The sequence below is a fragment of the Rhinoraja longicauda genome, chromosome 23 (genome assembly GCF_053455715.1).
Source record: "Rhinoraja longicauda isolate Sanriku21f chromosome 23, sRhiLon1.1, whole genome shotgun sequence".
In the NCBI taxonomy this organism is placed as follows: domain Eukaryota; kingdom Metazoa; phylum Chordata; class Chondrichthyes; order Rajiformes; family Arhynchobatidae; genus Rhinoraja; species Rhinoraja longicauda.
The window spans coordinates 35,327,584-35,354,312 of record NC_135975.1 but is presented as its reverse complement, the minus strand read 5'-3'; the positions used below and the strand labels follow the sequence as shown (position 1 = coordinate 35,354,312).

At 49.3% G+C, this 26,729-nt stretch overlaps 2 protein-coding genes across 3 annotated transcripts in view; both read right to left on the bottom strand.

The window, feature by feature from the left end:
- The window catches only part of amdhd1 (amidohydrolase domain containing 1), a 31,026-nt gene extending 17,226 nt beyond the window's left edge, over positions 1-13,800 (bottom strand). The window contains exons 1-6 of the mRNA XM_078420086.1: positions 12,984-13,800; positions 10,817-10,923; positions 10,098-10,162; positions 7,849-8,126; positions 2,662-2,887; positions 330-491 (exon numbers count right to left, since the gene is read on the bottom strand). Coding sequence (XP_078276212.1) covers positions 330-491; positions 2,662-2,887; positions 7,849-8,126; positions 10,098-10,162; positions 10,817-10,923; positions 12,984-13,111 — 966 coding nt within the window. The 5' untranslated portion in view covers positions 13,112-13,800. The remainder of the gene's footprint in view (positions 1-329; positions 492-2,661; positions 2,888-7,848; positions 8,127-10,097; positions 10,163-10,816; positions 10,924-12,983) is intronic.
- A 2,927-nt stretch (positions 13,801-16,727) lies between these two features.
- On the bottom strand, positions 16,728-24,407 carry snrpf (small nuclear ribonucleoprotein polypeptide F). 2 transcript variants are annotated; one of them, XM_078420212.1, is made up of 4 exons: positions 23,791-23,961; positions 23,215-23,340; positions 18,552-18,616; positions 16,728-17,076 (listed from the first exon to the last, which is right to left on the bottom strand). In XM_078420212.1, the coding sequence occupies exons 1-4, from the start codon at positions 23,812-23,814 to the stop codon at positions 17,010-17,012; spliced, it is 282 nt and encodes a 93-aa protein (XP_078276338.1). In that variant the 5' UTR covers positions 23,815-23,961; the 3' UTR covers positions 16,728-17,009. The 2 variants fall into 2 exon arrangements, with proteins under 2 accessions (XP_078276338.1, XP_078276339.1); XM_078420213.1 differs by lacking the exon at positions 23,791-23,961 and adding an exon at positions 24,325-24,407 and having other exon boundaries at positions 16,748-17,076.
- Between the last annotated feature and the right edge of the window lie 2,322 nt (positions 24,408-26,729).

Genomic DNA, 26,729 nt, shown 5'->3' with positions numbered 1-26,729 from the left:
TGCTATAATTCTGAGGCTGTGACCTCTAGTCCTAGACTCTCCCACTAGTGGAAACATCCTCTCCACATCCACTCCATCCAGGCCGCTCACTATTCAGTAAGTCTGTATGGGGTTTGTACGTTCTCCCCGTGACCTGCGTGGGTTTTCTCCGGATGCTCCGGTTTCCTCCCACACTCCATAGACGTACAGGTTTGTAGGTTAATTGGCTTTGGTAAAATTGTAAATTGTCCCTAGTGTGTGTCAGATAGTGTTAGTTAGTGCGCGGGGATCGCTGGTCGGTACGGCCGAAAGGGCCTGTTTTCGCGCTGTATCTCTAAACTCAATTAAACTATAGAATAAAATGGTGTCGGATGTAAAGCGCAGCACCTCAGAATGTACGCGGTGGTTGGGAGGAGCACGGCGCATGATTTAGCGGTTGCCATGGCAGCAATTCCTGCATCGCTCACTTCCTCCAGGTGGCTGATGGCGGCAGCACCAAGTTCAGCTCCGAGCTGCAGAGTAAAAGAGAGAGGCACTGACAGGTAACCCTGCACTGCAATGCCCACCGCCCCTTCACAGCAATGCCCACCGCCCCTTCACAGCAATGCCCACCGCCCCTTCACAGCAATGCCCACCGCCCCTTCACAGCAATGCCCACCGCCCCTTCACAGCAATGCCCACCGCCCCTTCACTGCAATGCCCACCGCCCCTTCACTGCAATGCCCACCGCCCCTTCACAGCAATGCCCACCGCCCCTTCACAGCAATGCCCACCGCCCCTTCACAGCAATGCCCACCGCCCCTTCACAGCAATGCCCACCGCCCCTTCACAGCAATGCCCACCGCCCCTTCACAGCAATGCCCACCGCCCCTTCACAGCAATGCCCACCGCCCCTTCACAGCACTAGGACTTACTGTAGGAAGTAACGCAATAGTAAGTAAGTAAATAGCAATAGTAACAATATTACTCTGGGCCACAGTCCAAGTATAAAGGGGAGGCCATTTTAAACTGAGGTGAGAAGTGACTTTTTCACCCAGAGAGTTGTGAATTTGTGGAATTCTCTGTCACAGGGCAGTGGAGGCCAATTTACTGGATGGATTTAAGAGAGAGTTAGATAGAGCTCTAGGGGCTAGTGGAATCAAGGGATATGGGGAGAAGGCAGGCATGGGTTACTGATTGTGGATGATCAGCCATGATCACAATGAATGGCGGTGCTGGCTCGAAGGGCCAAATAGCCTCCTCCTGCACCTATTTTCTATGTTTCTCTGTTAAATTGCATTCTGATGCTCAAACCTTCCCATGTCCATAGTTTTGATTACCACACAATGCCACACAAGATGCCACACATATGCAAGTGTTTCTGTTCCTCCTCCAGTGGAAACATTTTATTTCCCTGTTATTATCTGTTTTATTTTGGCATCCTGCGTGTCGCTGAGTTTCATTGTTCCACTCCGAGCAGCTGCTCCTTCATTTAGTTTCGAGATACAGTGCAGAAACTGCCCCCCGGCCCACCGGGACCCCGCCGACCAGCGATGTCCGCACACTTACACCACCCCACACACACCTGGGACAATCCACAAGTGTGGGAGGAAACCGGAGCACCCGGAGAAAACCCACACAGTCACGGGGAGAACGTGCAAACTCCGTACAGACAGCACCCATAGTCAGGATGGAACCCGGGTCTCTGGCGCTGTGAGGCAGCAACTCTACAACTGCGCCACCGTGCCGCACATTTACTTGGCAGCTCCTTCTCTAAACATCTGTCTCTCACCCTCTCCACTATTAAGTTGTTCCTTAAATCCCAACACTTCTTTCTAAACATCTGTCTCTCATCCTCTCTCTCTCTTCTCCATTAAGTTGATCTTTAAATTCTATCTCTTCGACCAAAATCAACCAGCCAAACATCTCTTTAAGGGGTCTGCTGTCCTTTTTTTAGATTCGATCCCGACTACGGGTGCTGTCTGTACGGAGTTTGTACGTTCTCCCCGTGACCTGAGTGGGTTTTCTCCGAGATCATCGGTTTCCTCGCTCACTCCAAAGACGTATAATTGGCTTGGTATCAATGTAGAATTGTCCCGGCAGTGTTAGTGTGCGGGGATCGCTGGTCGGCGCGGACTCGCTGGACTGAAGGGCCTGTTTCTATGCTGTATCTCTAAACTAAACTAAAATACAAAATATTCACAAAATGCTGGAGTAACTCAGCGGGCAGGCAGAATCTCTGGAGAGAAGGAATGGGTGGTGTTTCGGGTTGAGATCCGTCTTCAGACAAACTAAAATACAATTAATATTGTACTATGGAGATGAAGGCACAGCGCTGTGTTCAGATGTACTGTCAGGGCGTCACGGTGGCGCAGCGGTAGAGTTGCTGCCTTACAGCGAATGCAGCGCCGGAGACTCAGGTTCGATCCTGACTACGGGTGCTGTCTTTACGGAGTTTGTACGTTCTCCCCGTGACCTGCATGGGTTTTCTCCGATCTTCGGTTTCCTCCCACACTCCAAAGACGTACAGGTTTGTAGGTTAATTGGCTGGGCAAATGTAAAAATTGTCCCTAGTGGGTGTAGGATAGTGTTAATGTGCGGGGATCGCTGGGCGGCGCGGACCCGGTGGGCCGAAGGGGCCTGTTTCTGCGCTGTATCTCTAAAAATAATATATTTTTAAAAAAAAAGTATATCCCACTTTACCTCGGCTGCCTGCATTGCATGAAGTTCATCACCATGAAAATTCAGCTGGAGATTTAACTCCTTCCCAGCCTGTAAAATGGTCTTGCTGGCCTCCAGGTCAAAGACTCCTTTCTCACAGAAAACGTCGATATTGTCAATGTGAAATTCACCATTGTCCATCATCTGCTTCAGCTTGGGGAGCTGATCATTAACGATCGCATCCAATGCTTCCCCCATCGTCTTTCCTCTAGAGAAAGAGAATCACATTTTCAACAACTTTATTCTGAGTGCCATATTCTATATTCATCCAAAGGCACAGACTGTAAAATATTTCAGTTTTCACTCATTTTAAAATTCGGTCTTAGAAATAAAATAGTTATAAAAATGACTCAAAGTGCTTTTCGATGTATGTCAATGATCTGAACTTGAGTATACAGGGCGCATTTTTTAATATTCTTATGCAATAGAAGGACGATATAACTCAGAAATATGTAAGTAATAAAATTGATAACAGGCTTCAGAAAGGCACAGACTGGTGAAATGGATGGGCACATGAATAACTATCTGAGCTACTATCTACCTCATAGGAAACCCTCGGGATTGATCCAGGTCTCTGGTGTTGTGAGGCTGTGGATTTACCAGCAAATATATTACAGTATGTTGCTGTATCACTATCTTTGATCGTAGTTTCCTGGCCTTATGTTGCACTAAACGTTATTCATGTCATTTCCCTTTATCATGTATCTGTACACTGTGGACAGTTTGATTGTAACCATGTGTTGTCTTCCAATGACTGGTTAGCACGCAACATTAGCTTTCCACTGTACCCTGGCACATGTGACAATAAACTAAACTCAACTCAATTATGCAATGTAAGATGAGGAAGTGGGGACGAACAATGGGAGACAATGTAAGTTTAGTTTAGTTTAGCGATACATTGCGGAAACAGGCCCTTCAGCCCACTGAGTCCGCACCGACCAGCGATCCCCGCACATTAACACTGTCTACACTAGGGATGACTTTTAAATTTATACCAAGCCAACTAACCTACATACCTGCACGTCTTTGGAGTGCGGAAGGAAACCAATGTTCACAGAGAAACCTCCCGCAGGTCATGAGGAGAACGTGCAAACTCTGCACAGACAGCACCCGTAGCCAGGATGGAACCCGGGTCTCTGGCGCAGTTAGGGCTGTAAGGCAGAGACTCCACTGCTGCGCCACCGTGCCGCCCAAGGGTGAAGGATGGAGTCATGACTGCAGCTCAGGAATAAAGTGATCTGGGAGGATGTATGAACTCAAATGTATGAGGCAGCAGGATAGATTGAGAAGGCTGGTAAAACGTACAGAGTTAGAGAGTACAGAAGCAACAAGGTCATGCTTGGCCGTAAGGGAGTGCTGGAATACTGCACCCAGCTCTATTGACAGCACGATACAATGGATATCAAGTCTATACACACGGTGCAGGTGAGATCTAACAGAACGTCGCCTTAGATGAGAAATTATTCGGACTGCATGGGAATGTTCTCAAAATCATCAAAGGTTTTGGGCAGAGCGAAAGAGGAAGGGGAAAGAGGACACTCCCTAATCCAGGTTTGTTCCTGGGCCTGGCCAAGATGGCCATTCACGGGTCCAGGCAGTGGGCAGTCCAGGGTTCTGCCCAGGTCGGCTGCCTGCCCCTCTTCGGGCCTACGTCCGGCGAGGCCGGGCCAGCGGCGAGGCGAGTACAGCGGAGAGGCCGTGCTAGAGGCGGGGCGAGTACAGCGGTGAGGTGAGACCAGCGGTAGGGCGGGGCGAGTACAGCGGTGGGGCGGGGCGGGGCAAGTACAGCGGCGAGGCGGGGCGAGTACAGTGGTAGGGCAGGGCGGGGCAGGGCGAGTACAGCGGCGAGGCGGGGCGGGGCGAGTACAGCAGTGGGGCGGGGCGAGTACAGCGGTGGGGCGGGGCGGGGCAAGTACAGCGGTGGGGCGGGGCGAGTACAGCGGTGGGGCGGGGCGGGGCGAGTACAGCGGTGGGGCGGGGCGGGGCGAGTACAGCGGCGAGGCGGGGCGAGTACAGTGGTAGGGCAGGGCGGGGCAGGGCGAGTACAGCGGCGAGGCGGGGCGGGGCGAGTACAGCAGTGGGGCGGGGCGAGTACAGCGGTGGGGCGGGGCGGGGCGAGTACAGCGGTGGGGCGGGGCGGGGCGAGTACAGCGGTGGGGCGGGGCGGGGCGAGTACAGCGGTGGGGCGGGGCGGGGCGAGTACAGCAGTGAGGTGAGACCAGCGGTGGGGTGGGGCGAGTACAGCGGCGAGGCGGGCCTACGTCCGTGCCCGCCTGTCCCTGGAGAGGGAGCACGCGGGGTCCACGAGGGCTGAGGGGGCCTTCTGTGAACGCTGGTCGCCATGGGGGGGCGAATGTATTGTAGATAATGCAACAATATTTTAATCGGATTCTTAGAGCAGCTTGTACTGGAGCCTGCCAGGGAGAAGGCAATTCTGGATTTAGTGATGTGTCATGTACCAGGTTTGACAAGGGAACTCAAGGTAAAGGAATCATTAGGAGGTAGTGATCATAATATGAAAAGTTTTAATCTGCAAATTGAGAAGGAGAAGGTAAAATCGGAAGTGTCAGTATTACAGTTGAACAAAGGGGACTATGGAGGCATGAGGGAGGAGCTGGCCAGAGTTGACTGCAGGGAAGACGGTGGAACAACAATGGCAGGTATTTCTGGGAATAATACAGAAGGTGCAGGATCAGTTCATTCCAAAGAGGAAGAAAGATTCTAAGGGGAGTAAGAGGCGACTGTGGCTGACAAGGGAAGTCAAGGACAGTATAAAAATAAAAGAGAAGAGGTATAACATAGCAAAGATGAGCGGGAAGCCAGAGGATTGGGAAACATTTAGAAATCAACAGAAGGTAACTAAAAAGGCAATACGGGGAGAAAAGATAAAGTTCGAAGGTAAGCTAGCCAAGAATATAAAGGAGGATAGTAAAAGCTTCTTTAGGTATGTGAAGAGGAAAAAAATAGTTAAGTCAAATGTGGGTCCCTTGAAGACAGAAGCAGGTGAATTTATTATGGAGAACAAGGAAATGGCAGACAAGTTGAACAGATACTTTGATTCTGTCATCACTAAGGAAGACACAAACAATCTCCCAGATGTGCTAGGGACAGAGGTCCTAGGGTGATGGAGGAACTGAAGGAAATTCACATTAACCAGGAAATGGTGTTGGGTAGACTGATGGGACTGAAAGCTGATAAATCCCCAGGGCCTGATGGTCTGCATCCCAGGGTACTTAAGGAAGTGGCTCTAGAAATCGTGGATGCATTGGTGATCATTTTCCAATGTTCTATAGATTCAGGATCAGTTCCTGTGGATTGTAGGGTAGCTAATGTTATCCCACTTTTTAAGAAAGGAGGGAGAGGAAAAGCAGGGAATGATAGACCAGTTAGTCTAACATCAGTGGTGGGGAAGATGCTGGAGTCGATTATCAAAGATGTAATAGCAGTAACAGGATAGCAGTTCAGGATCGTTCCGAGTCAGCATGGATTTACGAAGGGGAAATCATGCTTGACTAATCGTCTGGAATTTTTTGAGGATGTAACTAGGAAAATTGACAGGGGAGAGCCGGTGGATGTAGTGTACCTTGACTTTCAGAAAGCCTTCGACAAGGTCCCACATAGGAGATTAGTGGGCAAAATTAGAGCACATGATACTGGGGGTAGGGTACTGAAATGGATAGAAAATTGGTTGGCAGACAGAAAGCAAAGAGTGGGGATAAATGGGTCCCTTTCAGAATGTCAGGCAGTGACTAGTGGGGTACCACAAGGCTCGGTGCTGGGACCGCAGCTATTTACAATATACATTAATGATTTGGATGAAAGAATTAAAAGTAACATTAGCAAATTTGCAGATGACACAAAGCTGGGTGGCAGTGTGAACTGTGAGGAGGATGTTATGAGGTTGCAGGGTGACTTGGACAGGTTGTGTGAGTGGGCGGATGCATGGCAGATGCAGTATAATGTGGATAAATGTGAGATTATCCACTTTGGTGGCAAGAATGGGAAGGCAGATTATTATCTGTATGGTGTCAGGTTAGGAAAACGAGACCTGGGTATCCTAGTACAACGAGACCTGGGTATCCTAGTACATCAGTCACTGAAAGTAAGCATGCAGGTACAACAGGCAGTGAAGAAAGCTAATGGCATGTTGGCCTTCATAACAAGAAGAGTTAAGTATAGGAGCAAAGAGGTCCTTCTGCATTTGTACAGGGCCCTGGTGAGACTACGCCTGTAGTATTGTGTGCAGTTTTGGTCTCCAAATTTGAGGAAGGACATTCTTGCCATTGAGGAAGTGCAGCGTAGGTTCACAAGGTTAATTCTCGGGATGGCAGTATTGTCATATGATGAAAGAATGGAGCGACTGAACTTGTATTCATTAGAATTTAGAAGGATGTGAGGGGATCTTATAGAAGCATATAAAATTATTAAGGGATTGGACACTCTAGATGCAGGAAACATGTTCCCGATGTTGGGAGAGTCCAGAACCAGGTGCCACAGTTTAAGAATAAGGGGTAGGCCATTTAGAATTGAGAAGAGGAAAAACTTTTTCACACAGTTATGTATTTGTGGAATTCTCTGCCTCAGAAGGCAGTGGAGGCCAATTCACTGGATGCATTCAAAAGAGCTCTTAGGGTTAGTGGAATCAAGGGAGATGGGGAGAAGGCAGGCACGGGTTACTGATTATGGATGATCAGCCATGATCACATTGAATGGCGGTGCTGGCTCGAAGGGCCAAATGGCCTCCTCCTGCACCTATTTTCTATAAATCTATGCATCTATGTATCTAACTGTTTGATTGTAAACTGCCAATGGCAGTCTTGATTTTGTTACTACTCTGTATTTGTGGGGGTAAATGATTGGGTGACGTTTCATATATATACAGCCGGAAACAGGCCTTTTCGGCCCTCCAAGTCCGTGCCGCCCAGCAATCCCCGTACATTAACACTATCCTACACCCACTAGGGACAATTTTTACATTTACCCAGCCAATTAACCTACATACCAGTAGGTTTCGGGTCGAGACCGTTCTTCAGAAGGGTCTCGACCCGAAACGTCACCCATTCCTTCTCTCCCAAGATGCTGCCTGACCTGTTGAGTTACTCCAGCATTTTGTGTCTACCTTTGGAAATAAAACTCAGGTGAACTAATTTCTTGCACAGTACATGGTACCTGGGGACAGAATGAGCACCACAGTATGTGGAGGAGATGCTGATACTGAGTTCCCTGCGAGCTTGTTCGATCACGCGGAGCATCTTGGCCTCGGTGTCCAGATCCAGACCGTACCCACTCTTGCACTCGGCCAGTGTGGTCCCTGCCCTCAGCATCCAGAGCAGCCGCTGCTTCAAGCTGCCGAACAGCTCTTCTTCCGTGGCCTTCCTGGTGTGTTCCACGGTGAAGTGGATCCCCCCTCCGGCATTGTGCACCTCCATGTACGATGCCCCCGCCAGCTGTAAAAACAAACCCAGCCATTCTGCAGCGGAGTCATCACCCACCCCGATCAAAGTTAGTTTGAAACATACAAAATAGGTGCAGGAGGAGGCCATTCGGCCCTTCGAGCCAGCACCGCCATTCAATGTGATCATGGCTGATCATCCACAATCAGTAACCTGTGCTTGCCTTCTCCCCATATCCCTTGATTCCACTAGCCCACATAGAGCTCTATCTAATTCTCTTTTAAATTCATCCAGTGAATTGGCCTCCACTGCCTTCTGTGGCAGAGAATTCCACAAATTCACAACTCTGGGCGAAATCTTAGTTTTTCACATCTCAATATTAAATGGCCTCCCCTTTATTCTTAGACTGTGGCCCCTGGTTCTGGACTTCCCCCAACATTGGGAACATTTTTCCTGCACATCAGTTATGAGAGAGTTTAGTTTATTCTCACGTGTATCGAGGTATAGTGAAAAGATTTTGCTGCGTGCTGACCAGTTGTCAGTTCATCCAAGTGTAAGTTAGAATTAGAAAATAGACACAAAGTGCTGGAGTAACTCAGCAGATCAGGCAGCATCTCTGGAGAAAAAGGATGGGTGATGTTTCGGGTCAGATGCCTTCAGAAGGGTCCAGTTTAAATTGATAAGTAGAATTCTTTAGTTTGGTTTAGTTCAGTTTAGTTTAAAGATGTATCGTGTTCTATGTTATCACAAAACATTATGTGCATGACAATAACTGCAGATGCTGCTACAAATTGAAGGTAGACACAAAATGCTGGAGTAACTCAGCGGGTCAGGCAGTATCTCAGGAGAGAAGGAATGGGTGACGTTTCGAGTCGAGACCCTTCTTCAGTCTGATACATTATGGGTAATTTAAAGGGGCCAAATCACCTACAAACCCGCATGTCTTTGGGATGTGGGAGCAAACTGGTGCAGGAACAGTGAAATTCTTACTTTCTGCCGATTAAATACAACGGCACACCAGATAATGGATGATAAGCAAGGGGTGAAAGCTTGCCATGGGTAGATGAGAGGGTGGAGATAGGGTTGCCAACTGTCCAGTATTAGCCGGGACACCCCGTATTTTGGGCTAAATTAGTTTGTCCCGGACCGCCTTTGTCCCATATTAGTAGGGTTGCCAACTTCCTCCCTCACACATACGGGGCAAAGGGTGACGTCACCGCCCCACGTGACCTCACCCAGCCAGCGGCCACGTGCTCCCGCTCCACCAATGGCAGGTGAGGTCACGTGGGGCGCGGGGCCGGGGGCGGTGACGTCACCCTTTGTCCCGTATTTGGGAGTGAGGAAGTTGGCAACCCTAGGTGGAGATGAGATCACACGTTCTTCTCCAGAGGAGGCCATTGTGTTCTTTGGTGCCCAGTTGAGAGAGTCAGGTGACCCATGGTTAAACCACTGACCTGGTGTTCTATTCGAGACCCTCGTCTTCATCCCAAGTCCCTCCCTATCGATACCTGTACCCCTCCGCTTGGGGGCCGCTGCAAGAGGCCGCGCGCGTGGACCGCAGGCGGCCTACAGCGGTGGGGCAGCGGCGGAGGACACCACGGCCACTCTTGGCCAGGCCGACCCTGGACAACAGACCTTCATGGTCAAATCAAGATCCTGCACTCACAGCAACTGCGACTTGAAAATGGCTCCAAACTGGCGACTCTCTACACTGTCCCAGTGTACGGCGACTATACATTGTACTGTATCTGAGATGCATATCTAATACACACAAAATGCTGCAGTAACTCAGCGGGTCAGGCAGCATCTCGGGAGAGAAGGAATGGGTGACGTTTCGGGTCGAGACCCTTCTTCAGAGATCCTATGCATATCTAATATGTATCTAAGTGCTTGTGCACAGTGATGCTTGTACTGAACTGTATACAAAAATGAATTTCACTGTGCCTCGGTACAGGTGACAATTAAATACTGTACCACACCTTTCTCTCCCTCCCTACCCCAACCCTGCTCGCTGGCTGGGTTTACCTTCATGGCAAATTCATGGACTCGGTCTCCAGCCCAGACCGGGTGTGTGTGGGCATCCACCAGTCCTGCAACAATAAGTTTAAGATAGAACAAAAAGACAACTGTGTAGGAAAGAAACTGCAGATGCTGGTTTAAATCGAAGGTAGACACAAAAAGCTGGAGTAACTCAGCGGGACAGGCAGCATCTCGGGAGAGTAGGGTCTCGAGGCCAAAACGTCACCCATTCCTTCTCTCCAGAGATGCTGCCTGTCCCGTTGAGATACTCCAGATTTTTGTGTCTATCAACATTTCTGTAGGTTTCTTCTGCATTGATTGCAGAGTGGAGATTCAATCAGACTAAACACTCCAGGAATAATGCACTCATTGACAATGCAGATCGCATCTCCACTGTGCACTTTAATTCAAAAATGTAGTTTGCCACTTTTGTATTCACACCGAGCCTCACATGGCCAATGTATTGGACAACAGTTGTTTCAATGTTAGACACAAAATGCTGGAGTAACTCAGCGGGACAGGCAGCATCTCTGGAGAGAAGGAATGGGTGCGTTCAGGGTCTCCATCCCGGGACATCGCCCATTCCTTCTCTCCCGAGATGCTGCTTGACTCGCTGAGTTACTCCAGCATTTTGTGTCTACCTACAAAAAGAAAGCTATCAGACTGGAGTCCTGTCCATAACTTAATGGAAAGCATTGAATTGGGGTGTTCATTGAGATACCAACCAGGCAGGACACACATTCCACTGGCGTCTATTTCTTGGTCAAACTCCACTCCTCGGTACTTGAGGCGGATCGCATCTGCGGGTCCCACCGCCTCGATCAGCCCATCTCTGTAACACAGGACAGACAGCCGCCCGTCTCAGTCTAGTTTACCTTGTTTAGAGATACAGTGCGGAAACAGACCCTTTCGGCCCACCGGGTCCGCGCCGACCAGCGACCACACACATTAACACACGATCCTATACCCACTAGGGACGATTCTTACATACGTGTAGGTCATTGGAGTGCGGGAGGAAACCGGAGCACCCGGAGAAAACCCACGCAGTCACGGGGAGAACGTACAAACTCCGTACAGACAGCACCCGTAGTCAGGATTGAACCCGCGCCGCCAGAGCATTCGTCTACCACTGTTTACGAGAATGATCCCAGGAATTAGTGGGTTAACCTATGATGAGCAATTGATGCACTGGGCTTGTGCTGGCTGGAGTTTAGGATAGAAATATAGAAAATAGGTGCAGGAGGAAGCCGTTTGGTCCTTCGAGCCAGCACCGCTATTCATTGGGATCATGGCTGATCATCCACATCAGTAACCCGTGCCTGCCTTCTCTCCATATCCCTTGATTCCACTAGCCCCTAGAGCTCTATCTAACTCTCTTTTAAATCCATCCAGTGAATTGGCCTCCAGTACCCTCTGCGGCAGCGAATTCTACAAATTCTTCTCACCTCAGTTTTAAATGGCCTCCCCTTTATTCTTAGACTGTGGCCCCTCGGTTCTGGACTCCCCCAACATTGGGAACATTTCTCCTGCATCTAGCTTGTCCAGTCCTTTTATAATTTTACACATCTCTATAAAATCCCTTCTCAACCTTCTAAACTCCAGTGAATACAAGCCCAGTCTTTCCAATCCTTCCTCATATGACAGTCCCACCATCACGGGGATTAACCTCGTGAACCTATGCTGCACTGCCTCAATTACAAGGACGTCCTTCCTCAAATTTGGAGACCAAAACTGCACACAATACTCCAGGTGTGGTCTCACCAGGGCCCTATACAACTGCAGAAGGACTTCTTTGCTCCCATACTCAAATCCTCTCGTTATGAAGGCCAACATTCCATGAGGGGGACCCCAATGAGACTTACCAAATAGTGAAAGGCTTGGATTGAGTGGATGTGGAGAGGACGTTTCCAGTAGTGGGAGAGTTTAGGACTAGAGGGCACACCCTCTGAATAAAAGGATGTACCTTTAGGAAGATGAGGAGGAATTTCTTCAGTCAGAGGGCGGTGAATCTGTGGAATTCATTGCCACATTAGGCTGTGGAGGCCGTCAGTGGATATTTTTAAGGCGGAGATTGTTGATCAGTGTGGGTGTCAGGGGTTATGGGGAGAAGGCAGGAGATTGGGGTTGAGAGGGAAAGATAGATCAGACATGATTGAATGGCGGAGGAGACTTGAAGGGCCGAACGGCCTAATTCTGCTCCTAGAACTGATGAACAGCTCAGAGAGCCTGCCGAGGGGGGGATAGCGGGCAGGACACCAAGAGCTCCGGGATCTTCATCGTCCACTGTGGGGCAGGGAGGGGTCGGTGCAGCGGCCCTGGGGCGGGCAGTGGTAAGTGGGCCAGCGGGAGGGGAGGGGGAGAGGAGGGGAGGGGGAGAGGAGGGGAGGGGGAGAGGAGGGGGAGAGGAGGGGAGGGGGAGAGGAGGGGAGGGGAGGGAAGAGGAGGGGAGGGGGAGGGGAGGGGAGAGGAGGGGAGGGGAGGGGGAGGGGAGGGGGAGAGGAGGGGAGGAGAGAGGAGGGGGAGAGGAGGGGAGGGGAGGGGGAGAGGGGAGGGGGAGAGGAGGGGAGAGGAGAGGGAGAGGAGGGAAGAGGAGGAGAGGGGGAGGGGGAGAGGAGGGGGAGGGGAGAGGAGGAGAGGGGGAGAGGAGGGGAGGGGAGGAAAGGGGGAGAGGAGGGGAGGAGAGAGGAGGGGGAGAGGAGGGGAGGGGAGAGGAGTGTAGGGGGAGGGTTGAGGAGGGAAGGGTAGGGGAGAGGAGTGGAGGGGAGAGGAGGGTAGGGGGAGAGGAGTGGAGGGGGTGAGCGCACAGAGCGGCTGCCGGTCGGTCCTCCCCCCAGCCCCCCTGCGCTTCTCCAACAGGTCGCTCCAGCCCCAGACATGGTCTTGTTGTTTTACCTTCCGATCACAACGCTGCCGCCGGCGATGAGCGCGATGTCACCTCTGGTCACGTACTGGGCTCCATCCCCACAAACCAGCACCAGCTGGGCAGCGTCTCGAACCAGGAGCCCGCTCCGTGCCGGCATCGTCAATGTGGCCCGCGGCAACTCACACACTGACCCCGGCACACAGCGCACTGACCCACACACACACTGACACACACAACACACACTGACACACACTGACACACACACTGACCCACACACACACTGACCCACACACACACACTCACTGACCCACACACACACTGACCCACACACTCACTGACCCACACACTGACCCACACAGGCACTCACACACTGACCCACACACTCACTGACCCACACACTCACTGACCCACACACTGACCCCGGCACACAGCGCACAGCACACTGACCCACACACTCACTCACTGACCCACACACTCACTCACTGACCCACACACTGACCCACTCACTCACACACTGACCCCGGCACACAGCGCACACACACAGACACTCACTCACACCGACCCCGGCTCCACACAACACACGCACTGACCTGCCCGGCACCGCCTCACACAACACACACTGACCCACAGACAAACACACACACTCAAACACACACACAACACACTTACATACTCACACACTCAAACACACACAGATCTCGCTGGCAGCTCCTCTCCCACACAGGCTACACTGGCAGCATCTCTCACACACACAGACCTCAGTTGTAGCACTTAAGACTCGCTGGTAGCTCCTGACACACCACAGCATTGGCTAACCCACACACCACAGCATTGGCTAACCCACACACACACCACAGCATTGGCTAACCCACACACACACACACACCACAGCATTGGCTAACCCACACACACACACACACCACAGCATTGGCTAACCCACACACACACACCTCCGCTAGCATCCCCCAGCCACAGCAGGTCTTGGTGCCTGTTGGTGAGGTCTGGCGATGAGGTATTTTGCCGGACAAGCTGGGCAGTCCGCTCAGGGAACCACGCCACAGGATCCATGGATTCCTTGTCCTGCAGGCTTGTCAGTGCTGACCACTGCCTGGTGGACTTGTGGTCAAAGGTGTTGGACTGGAAGAACTTTTCCGCAAAGGACAGATGGCGGCAATGTCCAGCTGACTGGCACATTGCGGTCATCTGCTCCAGGCCCATCCTTCGCAACACCGGGGACAGGTAGAACCGCAGCAGGTAGTGACACTTGGTGCCTTGGCTCTACGCTCTGCCTAATGCAGCCACACAAGGTGGCCATCAGGGTGAGGGTGACGTTGGGCACGCGGTGTTTGCGGACGTGCATCGTGACCCATCAAATCCAGTTCATCTTTGATCTTCAAATGAACTGGAAGACAGCCCGGACGATCCCCGTGCATAAGAGGGAGGGATGAGCCACACTTAGAAATATAGAAAATAGGTGCCATTCGGCCCTTCGAGCCAGCACCACCATTCAATATGATCGTGGCTGATCATCCAAAATCCATACCCTGTTGCTGCTTTCTCCCCATATCACTTGATTCCGTTAGCCATAAGAGCTATATCTAACTCTCTTTTGAATACATCCAGTGAATTGACCTCCACTGCCTTCGATGGCAGAGAATTCCACAGGTTCACAACTCTCTGGGTGAAAAAGTTTTTCCTCATATCATATATATACAGCCGGAAACAGGCCTTTTCGGCCCACCAAGTCCGTGCCGCCCAGCGATCCCCGTACATTAACACTATCCTACACCCACTAGGGACAATTTTTACATTTACCCAGCCAATTAACCTACATACCTGTACGTCTTTGGAGTTCTCAGTCCTAAATGGCCAACCCCTTATTCTTAAACCGTGGCCCCTGGTTCTGGTCTCCCCCAACATCGGGAACATTAATCCTGTGTCTAGCCTGTCCAATCCCTTAAGAATTTTATATGTTTCTATAAGATCCCCTCTTATCCTTCTAAATTCTAGTGAACACAAGCCCAGTCGATCCATTCTTTCATCATACGTTAGTCCCGCCATCCTGGGAATTAGCCTGGCAAACCTACGCTGCACTCCCTCAATAGCAAGAACTTTCTTCCTCAAATCGGTATGAAGAAGGGTTCTAACCTGAAACGTCACCTATTCCTTTTCTCCAGAGATGCTGCCTGACCCTCTGAGTTACTGCAGCATTTTGTGTCTAACATTGAAACAACTGTTGTCCAATACATTGGCCATGTGAGGCTCAATGTGAATACAAAAGTGGCAAACTACATTTTTTAATTAAAGTGCACAGTGGAGATGTGATCTGCATTGTCCGAATGAGTGCATTATTCCTGGGGTGTTTAGTCTGATTGAATCTCCACTTTGCAATCAATCCAGAAGGAACCTACAGAAATGTTGATAGACACAAAAAGCTCAGTGGGACAGGCAGCATCTCTGGAGAGGAGTGGGTGATGTTTCGGCCTCGAGACCCTTCTCTCCAGAGATGTTGCCTGTCCCACTGAGTTAGTCCAGCTTTTGGTTTCTATCTTCGGTTTAAACCAGTACCTGCAGTTCCTTCTTACACACTACAGAAATGTTGATTCATTCATTGTCAAAACACACAAACATTTGTTGTATGAATTTACTTGATGACTAAATTTCTCAGCCGAGAGCCCAGGGGAAGTTCAAAAATCCTGAGCCTTTTCAGTCCTAAACAATTATATAATGTCAGCTCTAGACTCCGACTGAAATCAGTGCAGTGAACTTTGGATGGATGTGCTTTTGGAGTGCCTTTTGTTCAGGAAAGCAAAACTGGGCAGAGCACGCCACCTGCAGGCTCAGTAAGGCTCTACATAATTACAAAGGAAAGTCTTACAGGTGCAATAAATATTGGCCAAGACAGTAGCCCTGGAGAAAAATGATTAATGAAAAAGGTCAATGACCCTCCATTGGAATGGCCCTGACCACCTTCTTTAGACATTACTTCGGACTCGAGATTCAGAACAGAAACAGGCCCTACCGCAGTCTGCGCCGACCAGTGATTACTCCAAACACTAACACTATCCTGCACACAAGATCATTTAAAATTTTACCAAAGCCAATTAACCTGTACATCTTTGGAATGTGGGAGGAAGCCAGAGCACCTGAAGAAAATCCACGTGGGCTCAGGGGGGAAGTACAAAGTCCGTACAGACAGCACCTGTGGTCAGGATCGAACCGGCCTCTGGCACTGTAAGGCAGCAACTCTACCGCTGCGCAAACGTGCCTCCCAGATACTGCCTGACGGTGATTATTCTTTTCCTTACGAGCGTAGAACTATTTAATACATCAACCTTTTTATTATAAAGGGTAAAATAACCCACATGTAATCTCTGTCCTTCATTACCAGGATGCCCTTCATTACTCGAAGGGCCGAATGGCCTACTCCTGCACCTATTTTCTATATTTCTATTCTGAACCCACGGTTAACAGCCGTCAACCTCATACTTGTACAAGTACACAATATTCATCTTGCTGAACAGAACAGTACATTCATGCATCAGGCAATATGGTTGTTGTTGAGCACACAAGAGCAACACTAAACCAACAAGTCAGAATCATTTGGTTTGATCAGGAAATTAAATAAAAATATTGAGTTACAAGTACCACAAGAAGAGTTTTGGGTTTTGGGTTTTAGCAGATTCTCTATTCAGGAAAATGATTACAAATTAAGAAACCATACACCAAGCACAGGCATCAGTCAGATGCTTAGAAAGGACTTGCTCTTACATAGAACCTGTTGAATATCTCCAATTGCAACACACTTAATTGCAAAGATAAAGAATTTTGTTTTTATTGGTTCAATGCCCACCAGCATTCATTTTTTAACATGGAACCCAAAAAGAAACACACACATACAATTAAATTAGTTTGTCCCGTATAATTGAAGAAAATACATTTTGCATCACAATAACAGACTTACTATGGGGCACTGCAAATGGATTCTTTTACTGCTCAATATAAAAAAACGTTCAAAAGTTGTACACGTGGTTATTTAAAAAAAATAAAGAAAATCACTCTCTCATTTCTCCATCTTCTTCTTCCTCTTCAACTCCTCTGATGTACAATACATTGTTACACCTATTCAAAAGAAAGCAGAGGGTCAGTGTTCAAAGAGGTCTGTATACTCTGAGCAGCCAAAATATTCCCCCTCGCTTTAAATACAAGCAAAATAGTAACACAATGTGACAGGACACTGGTTTCATTATGGTCTCCCAAATTTAAATCAAGAGGATTTAAGTAGAACAGAGACATCTTGCTCCCATAATACAAGGACCTGATGAGACTACATATGGAATAGTGTCATCATCCAACCGAATAAGAATATCCTTGCAAGAGTTAAGGGCTCAAAAACTCATTGAATTTATTCTTGGGAAGGTGGCTTTATTCTAATAGAATGGATTAAGCATATTAAGCCCACCTCACGTTTTCAAAGAATAAGAGGTAATCTTAGTTTAGGATAGAGTGCGGAAATAGGCCCTTCGGCCAACCGAGTCCGGGCTGACCAGAAATCATCCATACACTAGCTCTATCCCATGCACTAGGGACAGTTTATAGAATGTGGGAGGAAACCAGAACACTTGGAGGAAAACCATGCAGTCACAGGGAGAACGTAAAAACTCCGTACAGACAGCACCCGTAGTCACGATTGAACACAGGTCTCTGGCGCTGTAAGGCAGCAACTCTACCGCTATGCCACCCCTAATCTTATTGATTCATTCATGTCTCACCTCCCCAACTAAGGATGAAGCCAAAAATTCATTCATGTCTCACCTCCCCAACTAAGGATGAATGTACTTATGTTGATGGTATTGGAGCAAAGATCAATTCCAGGAACAAGTTGAAATTGTTTTAAGAGGAGAGATGAAGCAAACTGAGTTTATACTCTTTAGAAATTAGAAGAATTAGGTAATTGCACTGAGTAGTACAGATTAAGGGATAAAGTTATCCCGGTTCAGAATGCCAAAAAACATGAATCAATCTCAAAAGGAAGTTAGTTATTCGGGATCAAAAGGAGAAGAAATTCCTTCACCGAATGTTCACAACTCGAAGTATGTGGAGTCCAGTCATTGAATATATTCATCCATGTACATTTGGGCAGCACAGTGGCTTATCGGTAGAGTTGCTGCCTTGTGGCTTATCGGTAGAGTTGCTGCCTTGCAGCACGAAGGACCCAGTTCGATCCTGACTACGGGTGCTGTCTGCATGGAGTTTGTACCTTCTCTCTGTGACCGCTTGGGGTTTCTTCGGGAGGCTTCGGTTTCCTCCCACTCCAAAAGGCATACAGGTTTGTAAGTTTATACAAATTAATACAATTTTGTGGTTAAATTGTAAATTGTCCTAGTGTGTAAGATAATGCTAGTGTGCGGGGTGATCACTGGTCAGCATGGGTTTGGTGGGCCAAAGGGTCCGTTTCCGGGGTGTATTTCTAAAGTCTAATTCATTTCGCAAATACTAACAGGAGCAATACCCAATGATGTTAATGATGAATTTGATGAGATTTTATTATATTCCCGCAAGATTTCAATTCCAAATTATATTAAATAAATTTTTACCTTATAAGTACTTCTCCAAGATGACCCGCTAGAGCACCATCGATATATTCTTCTGTATTGGCCAGCTGAACAAAAGAAAAATGTTAAGCTGTCACTGCTAAAATCAATGCACATCAAAACTCTGTACTGTGCAGTGGAATAATCCTAAAGAAATCAATTACATACTCAGTAATATTTTTACATAGTTTAATAAAACAATACATGATGGGACACGTGGGACAAATTTCAAAAAGGATTAAAAAAATATCCACACTAATTTGTCATTGGGTTCACTTGAATAAATCTGGAATTGTAAAAAGCCAGTATTAGTAACAGCAGCTCCGGTAGAAACTTGATACACTTGTCCAGTTGTGCTAATGATTGAGCCACTCAGCTGGATAGTACTGCTACCTCAACATATAGGAATTAGCAGGTGGCAATCATGGCCCACACTTCTGCTCTCCCATCCACATGGCCATCCTCTTCCTTGCCTTCAAGATCAATGAATCACCTTCTGCAATTTCCACCACCTTCACTATGACGGCACCACCAGACTTATTCCCCTCCTCCTCCAGCTGTCCAAAGGGATATTCCCTCCCCAACATCCTCGATTTACTCATCTCCACTAAAACCATTCCTCCTCAGGGAATCTTTCAATGCAATTTAAGGAGATGCCACAACTGCCCGACTCTCTTTTTTCTTCCCACCTTCCAGGGAATTCCGAGCCTCACTAATTCCCGTTCACTCCTTGCTCTGTCTTTGGGCTTTTTACACTGTTCTCACAAAACCCAACGTCAGCTTGAGGATTAGCATTTTATCTTGCATGCAAAGAGTGGGATTTAAAAAGTATTAGTGTTCAGATTTGTTCATCAAACTTAACTTTCTGATAGAACGAGCAATTAGAAAGGCAAACAGTATGCTGATGAGGACAACCACATAGGTGTCTATGTTGTGTAATGGTGGTTTCTTTGGAAACTAATTAATGGTTCAAGTTTTCCAGCCTACAGAAATCGAATCCATGTAACTACCTTGTCAAGTCTAGAACATTGTGTGCTGGCGAGATCACCCCTCGTGTTTCTAAATTTGGAGCGTATAAACTCAGTCTGCAAGAAGAACAAACTCATCTTTCTCAGCTCTCATTGTGGAAATCTGAAGTGTCTCAAAAGGAAATGTCACCCATTCCTTCTCTCCAGAGATGTTGCCTGTTACTCCAGCACTTTGTGTCTACCCTGGAAATCTTTAAAGTCCCTCAAGTTCTTTATTTTATAGGGAAATCTGTACACAGCATTCCAGGTGCAGTCTCACTTGGGTTCTTTGATTGCCGTAAGACATCATCATTGTATACAATTCCTCTCGCATGATACATCCCATGTCTACATGCAGAAAGACCCAGGTTACTATTCCGTGATAGGCTGGTAAGTAGCAGGTAAACACCCCGAAATGTGTATGCCCGACAAGTGCATATCTAAACATAAAAACAGAGTGGTTGATACCTGGAGCTCCCTGGTTGTGGAATTATATAAAGTCACCACTTGCAAGCGGCTTGTCTTGATTTCAGAGCTGACAGAGCTCAGGATGGAGTCGCGACTCTGCATCCACAAGGCTAAGCACTATGGATAACACGTTTAGGGAAGGGGTCACCACGGAGCCTATGGATGTGTCGAGGGCATGGATGTAAAACAGGGCAGGCTAGGCAGAGCAGACACAGTCCAGGAAACTGTCCACCTCATTCACCAACTAATTTCCCCACTGAAAGGGAGATGTGTGGCCGACATCACTGCCAAAGAACTTGGGAGAACAGTGGTTCTCCTGAGGCTGCCACACAAACAGATTAGAGCAGTTAGAAAAGATCTTGGCTTAAAGTTGATTTTAAAAGGTAGGAAAGTCAAAATAAAACAGGATCTCTAAAGGTCAACATTCACAAGATTATACCTAGTGCTGGGGCCCCAATATATATTAACGAGTTGGACGAAGGAATTAAATGTAACATCTCCAAGTTTGTGGATGACACAAAATGGGTGAGCTGCAAGGAGGATGCTATGAGGCTGCAGGGTGACTTGGAAAGGTTGGGAGAGTGGGCAGATGCATGATAATGTGGGTAAATATGGTTATCCACTTTGGGGGCAAGAACAAGTAGGCAGATTATTATCTGAATGGTATCAGATTAGGAAAAGGGGAGGTGCAACGAGTCCTGGGTGTCCTTGTACATCAATCACTGGAAGTAAGCATGCAGGTACAGCAGGCAGTGAAGAAAGCTAATGGCATGTTGGCCTTCATAGCGAGAGGATTGAAGTATAGGAGCAAGGTGGTCCTACAGCAGTTGTACAGGGCCCTGGTGAGACCACACCTGGAGTAATGTGTGCAGTTTTGGTCTCCTAATTTGGGGAAGGACATTCTGGCTAATGAGGGAGTGCAGCGTAGGTTTGCCAGGTTAATTCCCGGGATGGCGGGACTGACATACGACAATGAGAGTTGTGAATCTGTGGAATTCTCTGCCACAGGGAAGGCAGTGGAGGCCAATTCATTGGATGTATTCAATAGAGAGTTAGTTATAGCTCTTAGGGCTAACGGAATCAAGGGATATGGGAGAAAGCAGGAAAGTACAGATTGTGGATGGTCAGCCATGATCATATTGAATGGCGGTGCTGGCTCGAAGGGCCGGATGGCCTACTCCTGCATCTATTTTCAATGTTTCTATATATCTGACAGCGGACAGTCCACAGCCGAGAACTAAATATTCCACGGTGTGTAACATTTAGGAAGGGCAAGTGGAGGGAAAAAGGAAAGTTGGGACAGACATGTGAACAAAAGATGAGTTAGAAAGTAGTTAGAAAGAATCTTGGCTCAGCAGATCACGATGCAGAAGTAGAATCAATTTGAGTGGGGCTAAGTAGTAGCAGGGGCAGAAAATATTGGTGGGAGTTGTTTTTTCAGCCTCCAGATAGTAGCTGTAGCTGTATGTAACAGTGTTATCATAGGTATTTATTCACAAAATGCTGGAGTAACTCATCAGGTCAGGCAGCAACTCGGGAGAGAAGGAATGGGTGACGTTTCGGGTCGAGACCCTTCTTCAGACTGAGTGTTATCATAGGACTTTAATCTGCACATAGACCAGCTAAATCAAATTAGTACTAACAATGTAGAAGGAATATGAGATGCATTTCTTCATCAGTATGTTAGCAACTAGGGAAGAACCATTTTGATTTTATGCATCAAGAAAAAAAAAATTAACAATCTTTAGACTTTAGAGATACGGTACTATTTGTACTATTCTTGATGCAAGGGAACCCTAAGAGTTATTATGCCATGACAAAATGTTACAATTTAAGTTCAAAAGCGATGCAGTTCAATTTGAAACCAGGGTTTTCAATATGAATACAAGAAACTATGAAAATCTGAAATGCAGGTTGGCCATGGCAGATTGGGAAATTCCATATTTAAAGTGAATAACAGATTGGCAATGGCTAGCATTATAAAAATATCGCAATAAATCTATGTTTTCTTAAAGCACAAAAATCAAGAGGAAAACAGTCTAACCAATACATTAGGGGAGAACTTAACAGTAGCGTTAAATTTAAAAAGGTTTAAAAAATTGTCAGAAAAAGCATAAGCCCAACGAAAGCTGCATTTGGTATTCTTGCTTTTATAGACCAAGGTATTGAGCAGAAAATTCAAGGGCATACAATGCAGCTGTATAAAATGTTGATGAGACCACATTTTGAGCATAATGTGTAATGTTGGTCACAACACTTTAGGAAGGTTGACACAAAATGCTGGAGTAAGTCAGCAGGACAGGCAGCATCTCTGGTGAGACGGAATGGGTGACGTTTCGGGACAAGACCCTTCTTCAGACTGAAGAAGGGTCTCGACCCGAAACAGTACCCATTCCTTCTCTCCAGAAATGCTGCATGTCCCTCTGAGTTAGTCCAGCCTTTTGTGTCTATCTTCGATTTAACCCAGCATCTGCAGTTCTTTCCTACACACTTCAAGAAGGATGTCAGAGCAAGTGACGCAGTGCAGAAAAAAATCACTAAGATGTTTCCTGGAAAGTGAGACTGTAGTTATAAGGAGATTGGGTAGGAGTGGTTTACTCTCACTGATCATATAGAAGGATGAACTTAGATGTTTATAAAATCATGAATGCCAAAATCCAAGGCTGGGGGATGAAGCCTTGGCATAAATTTTAAGAGAGGGGGGAAAATTTTAAAGGATATCATAGAGGTCATTTCTTTTCACACACATGACCATGATGGTTATTTGGAACAAGCTGGCAGAGAGTGCAGTAGAGGCAGATATAAATCACAACCTTTAAACAGTAGTTGGCTGGGTGCTTAGATAGGAAAGACAGGAGAGAGAAAGCAGGTTAGTGTAGACAAGCTTCAAAATCAGCATTTGCAAAATGGGCCAAAAGGACCCACTTCTGTGTTTTACAACTCTATAGCTGGAGAAATATTGGAAAACCCTAAAATTCTGCAAACTAAATGTTTTGTAAAATAGTTAACAGCATGTATTGTGTGAAGTATTCACACAGGTTTTGCAAACTACAAACTTGACATAATTTACAAAACTGCAGGGGGTTTTAGGGAATAGACTACAAATTAGTGAAAGCAACTGAAAGACCATCACCTCAAGAGCCCATGACATCTGCTGGACCAAACAAGGTCCATGCCAACTTACTCCTCACCTGCATGTTCATGTACCCGTCAACTGACACCAGGTAGCCCTTGTACTCCATGCCCCACTTCAGCTTCACCATGACCGGTTTGCCAGTCAACCCGTTGAGGAAAGGCTTTGGATTCAAAGGTAAACTCTGCAGGAAGAGAAGGAGTCAAATCAGTCAATGTGCAGGGAGGAACAGCAGATGCTGGTTTAAACCAAAGACAGACACAAAAAGCTGGAGTCTGAGGAAGAGTCACCTCTTCCTTTGCAACAGGGATGCTGCCTGACCCGCTGAGTTACACCAGTCAGTCAATGCCTGCGGGCACCCCCACAGTATAAACTCAGTCTGCGAGAAGAACAAACTCATCTATCTTAGCAATCATTCTGGAAATCTTTGAAGTCCCTCAAGTTTTGTCTTTGGTGTGTAGATCTGTACATAGCATTCCGGTTGCAGGCGGACACAAAATGCTGGAGTAACTCATGTTGTAACTCAGTAACTCATACTGTCGGGTCCGGCAGCATCTCTGGAGAGAAGGAAGGGTGGCGTTTCAACCTGGAAGTCGCACTTGGCTTCTTTATGATTGCAGTGGTACATAATTACTGTTGCATTCAAACCCTCTCGCATGTAGAAAGACTCGGGCGTTTGCGGGGCACCAGCCAGACCCCGGTGAGCGGGCCCTCCCCGGGCTGCAGAGTCCGGGCCCTCGCCGGGCTGCAGAGTCCGGGCCCTCGCCGGGCTGCAGAGTCCGGGCCCTCCCCGGGCTGCAGAGTCCGGGCCCTCGCCGGGCTGCAGAGTCCGGGCCCTCGCCGGGCTGCAGAGTCCGGGCCCTCGCCGGGCTGCAGAGTCCGGGCCCTCGCCGGGCTGCAGAGTCCGGGCCCTCGCCGGGCTGCAGAGTCCGGGCCCTCGCCGGGCTGCAGAGTCCGGGCCCTCGCCGGGCTGCAGAGTACGGGGATTGGCGCCTGTGCGGCGGCACTGTCTGAGGGAAGCCTTGAGGGACTAGGCCCGGGTCTGGCGCGGCGCGGCCTCAGCACTGGGAGTGACCGCGGGCCCCTCTCTGCTCTGCTCTGCTCGGCGCCGGGCCTGGGGTTGGGCGGGACGGGGCAGGGGTGTACGCGCTCCGGGTGCCTCTCTCACCATGATGATGGCGGCGACTCTGCGCTCGGTCGCTGCAGACAAGGAGCGCGCGGCAACGTGCGGAGCGCTGGCTGCCGGGAAAGCGCGCACGCGCACTCCTCACCCCTCGCCCGTTGCCCCGGGAGACCGGGCCGGGCGGGCAGCCTCCCTCCCCCACCAGGCCCTACGTTACCCCCTCCATCTCCACAGGTGCTCAGTTACTCCAGCATGTTGTGTCTACCTTCCGTTTAAACCAGCACCTGCAGTTCCTTCTGGGGGGGATTGCACGTAAGGTCAAAGTGCGTGACGCACGGAGTCGCACAAGTCCAAAGATACTAGAGGAGCAAGATGGACCACTCCGTCCAAATCGCCCATACTGAAGTGTCGTCCGCCATTTTAGTAAGCAAAGCCCGCGTCCGCTCTGCCTCTCGCAGTGTAATCAGTGTTGTGGGAGAACAGTATGTGTGATGATACCATTAAAATGCAGAATATATCTCATCTATCAACTTTTGTTATTTTTATTTTTAAATGTTTCCCCCTGCTTAATTTATCTGATTTTATTATTATTTACTGTTTCTGCCCATTTCCCTCCCATCCTTCCTCCCTAGCCCCCTCTTTTGTCCAGTTTCCCTTGTATTGCTCAAACACACAATCTGCACAAATTTAACTTATACTAGCACAAGTGTGCCCGTTGGGCCCGTCCTCGTAGGGTTTCCATTGTAACCGGGAGGGGAGTGGGGGGAGGGAAGGGGGAGGGAGGGAGGTGTGGAGGGGAGGGGGAGGGAGGGAGGGGAGGGGGAGGGAGGGAGGGAAGGGGGAGGGAGAGGGAGGGGGGAGTGGAGGGGGGAGGGGAGGGAGAGGGGAGGGAGGGGGGTAGGGGGGGAAGGGGTGAGGGAGGGAAGGGGGGAGGGAGGGGGACCACCCCTTTTCCCAGTACCCCTCTTTCCCCGTTGGGCCCGTCCTCGTAGGGTTTCCATTGTAACCGGGAGGAGGGGAGGGAGGGAGGAGGGAGGAGGGGAGGGGGGGGAGGGGAGGGGTGAAGGGGGGGAGGGGGAGGGAGAGGGGTAGGAGGGAGGGGGGAAGGGTGAGGGAAGGGGACCTCCCCTTTTCCCAGTACCCCTCTTTCCCCGTTGGGCCCGTCCTCGTAGGGTTTCCATTGTAACCGGGAGGGGAGGGAGGGAGGAGGGAGGTGTGGAGGGAGGAGGGGAGGGGGAGGGAGGAGGGGAGGGGGAGGGAGGGGGGGAGGGGAGGGGGAGTGGAGGGGGGAAGGGGGGGAGGGGGGAGGGAGAGGGGAGGGAGGGGGTTGGTGGGGGAGGGGGAGGGAAGGGGGGAGGGGGGAAGGGTGAGGGAGGGGGACCTCCCCTCTTTCCCCGTTGGGCCCGTCCTCGTAGGGTTTCCATTGTAACCGGGAGGAGGGGAGGGAGGGGAGGGAAGGGGGAGGGAGGTGTGGAGGGAGGAGGGGAGGGGGAGGGAGGGGGGAGGGGAGGGGGGAGTGGAGGGGGGAAGGGGAGAGGGAGAGGGGAGGGAGGGGTGTAGGGGGGGAGGGAGGGTGGAAGGGGGAGGGAGGGTGGAAGGGGGAGGGAGGGTGGAAGGGGGAGGGAGGGTGGAAGGGGGAGGGAGGGTGGAAGGGGGAGGGAGGGTGGAAGGGGGAGGGAGGGGGACCTCCCCTTTTCCCAGTACCCCTCTTTCCCCGTTGGGCCCGTCCCCGTAGGGTTTCTATTGTAACCGGGAGGGGGGAGGGAGGGTGGAAGGAGGGGGGAGGGGGAGAGGGATGGAAGGGTGGAGGGATTGGGGGAGGGAGGGATGGAGGGAAGGAAGGAGGGGGGGAGTTAGGGGCGAGGGTTGAGGGAGGTGGGGAGGGAGGGAGTTGGGGAGGGAGGGGGAGGAGGGGGGGAGGGAGTGGGGATGGAGGTGGGAAGGAAGGGGTTGAGGGGTGAAGGGGGACCTCCCATTTTCCCAGTACCCCTCTTTCCCCCACCACCAAGCCCCCTCCGCAACGACCCCTGTTGTCCCCCTCCCCAGTCCCCATTCTCAGACCCCCCCCCATTCTCTCTCTCCCCCAGACACACTCCAAGTGCTGTTTCGCAACACTTGCCCACGAGCATAGAGGCCCCATGCTGATCTGTGTATGTTAAGTGACTTGCAATAAAAAAGACTACTTGAAAACAGTGGTTTAAAGTGGTTTAAAGTGCTGTTTTTGCTACATTCGCGGTCATTTAGTGCTTCTCACGACCTTGAAAAAAAAGGCCAGAAAAAAAAAATGTAAATTTAAAACCTCTGTAAAGATTAAACACCCAATAGCAGCTGCTTGTCCATTGTGACGTCACACGCTGAATACCGCGGGGGGGGGGGGGGGGGGGGGGGAAGGGGGGTCAGCTCGAGCTCATCTCACAGGGGCATTGTGACATCACAGGCTGAAGACTAAA

Bases quoted from the DNA above. Each gene is read 5' to 3' on its own strand.
- snrpf (XM_078420212.1), bottom strand. From the start codon at position 23,814: ATGCGAGAGGGTTTGAATGCAACA. The intron at 23,341-23,790 runs GTAATTATGTAC...CTCTTCCTGCAG, and splicing joins GAGAGGGTTTGAATGCAACA to AGTTTACCTTTGAATCCAAA. The intron at 17,077-18,551 runs GTAAAAATTTAT...TCTTTTGAATAG, and splicing joins CTTGGAGAAGTACTTATAAG to GTGTAACAATGTATTGTACA.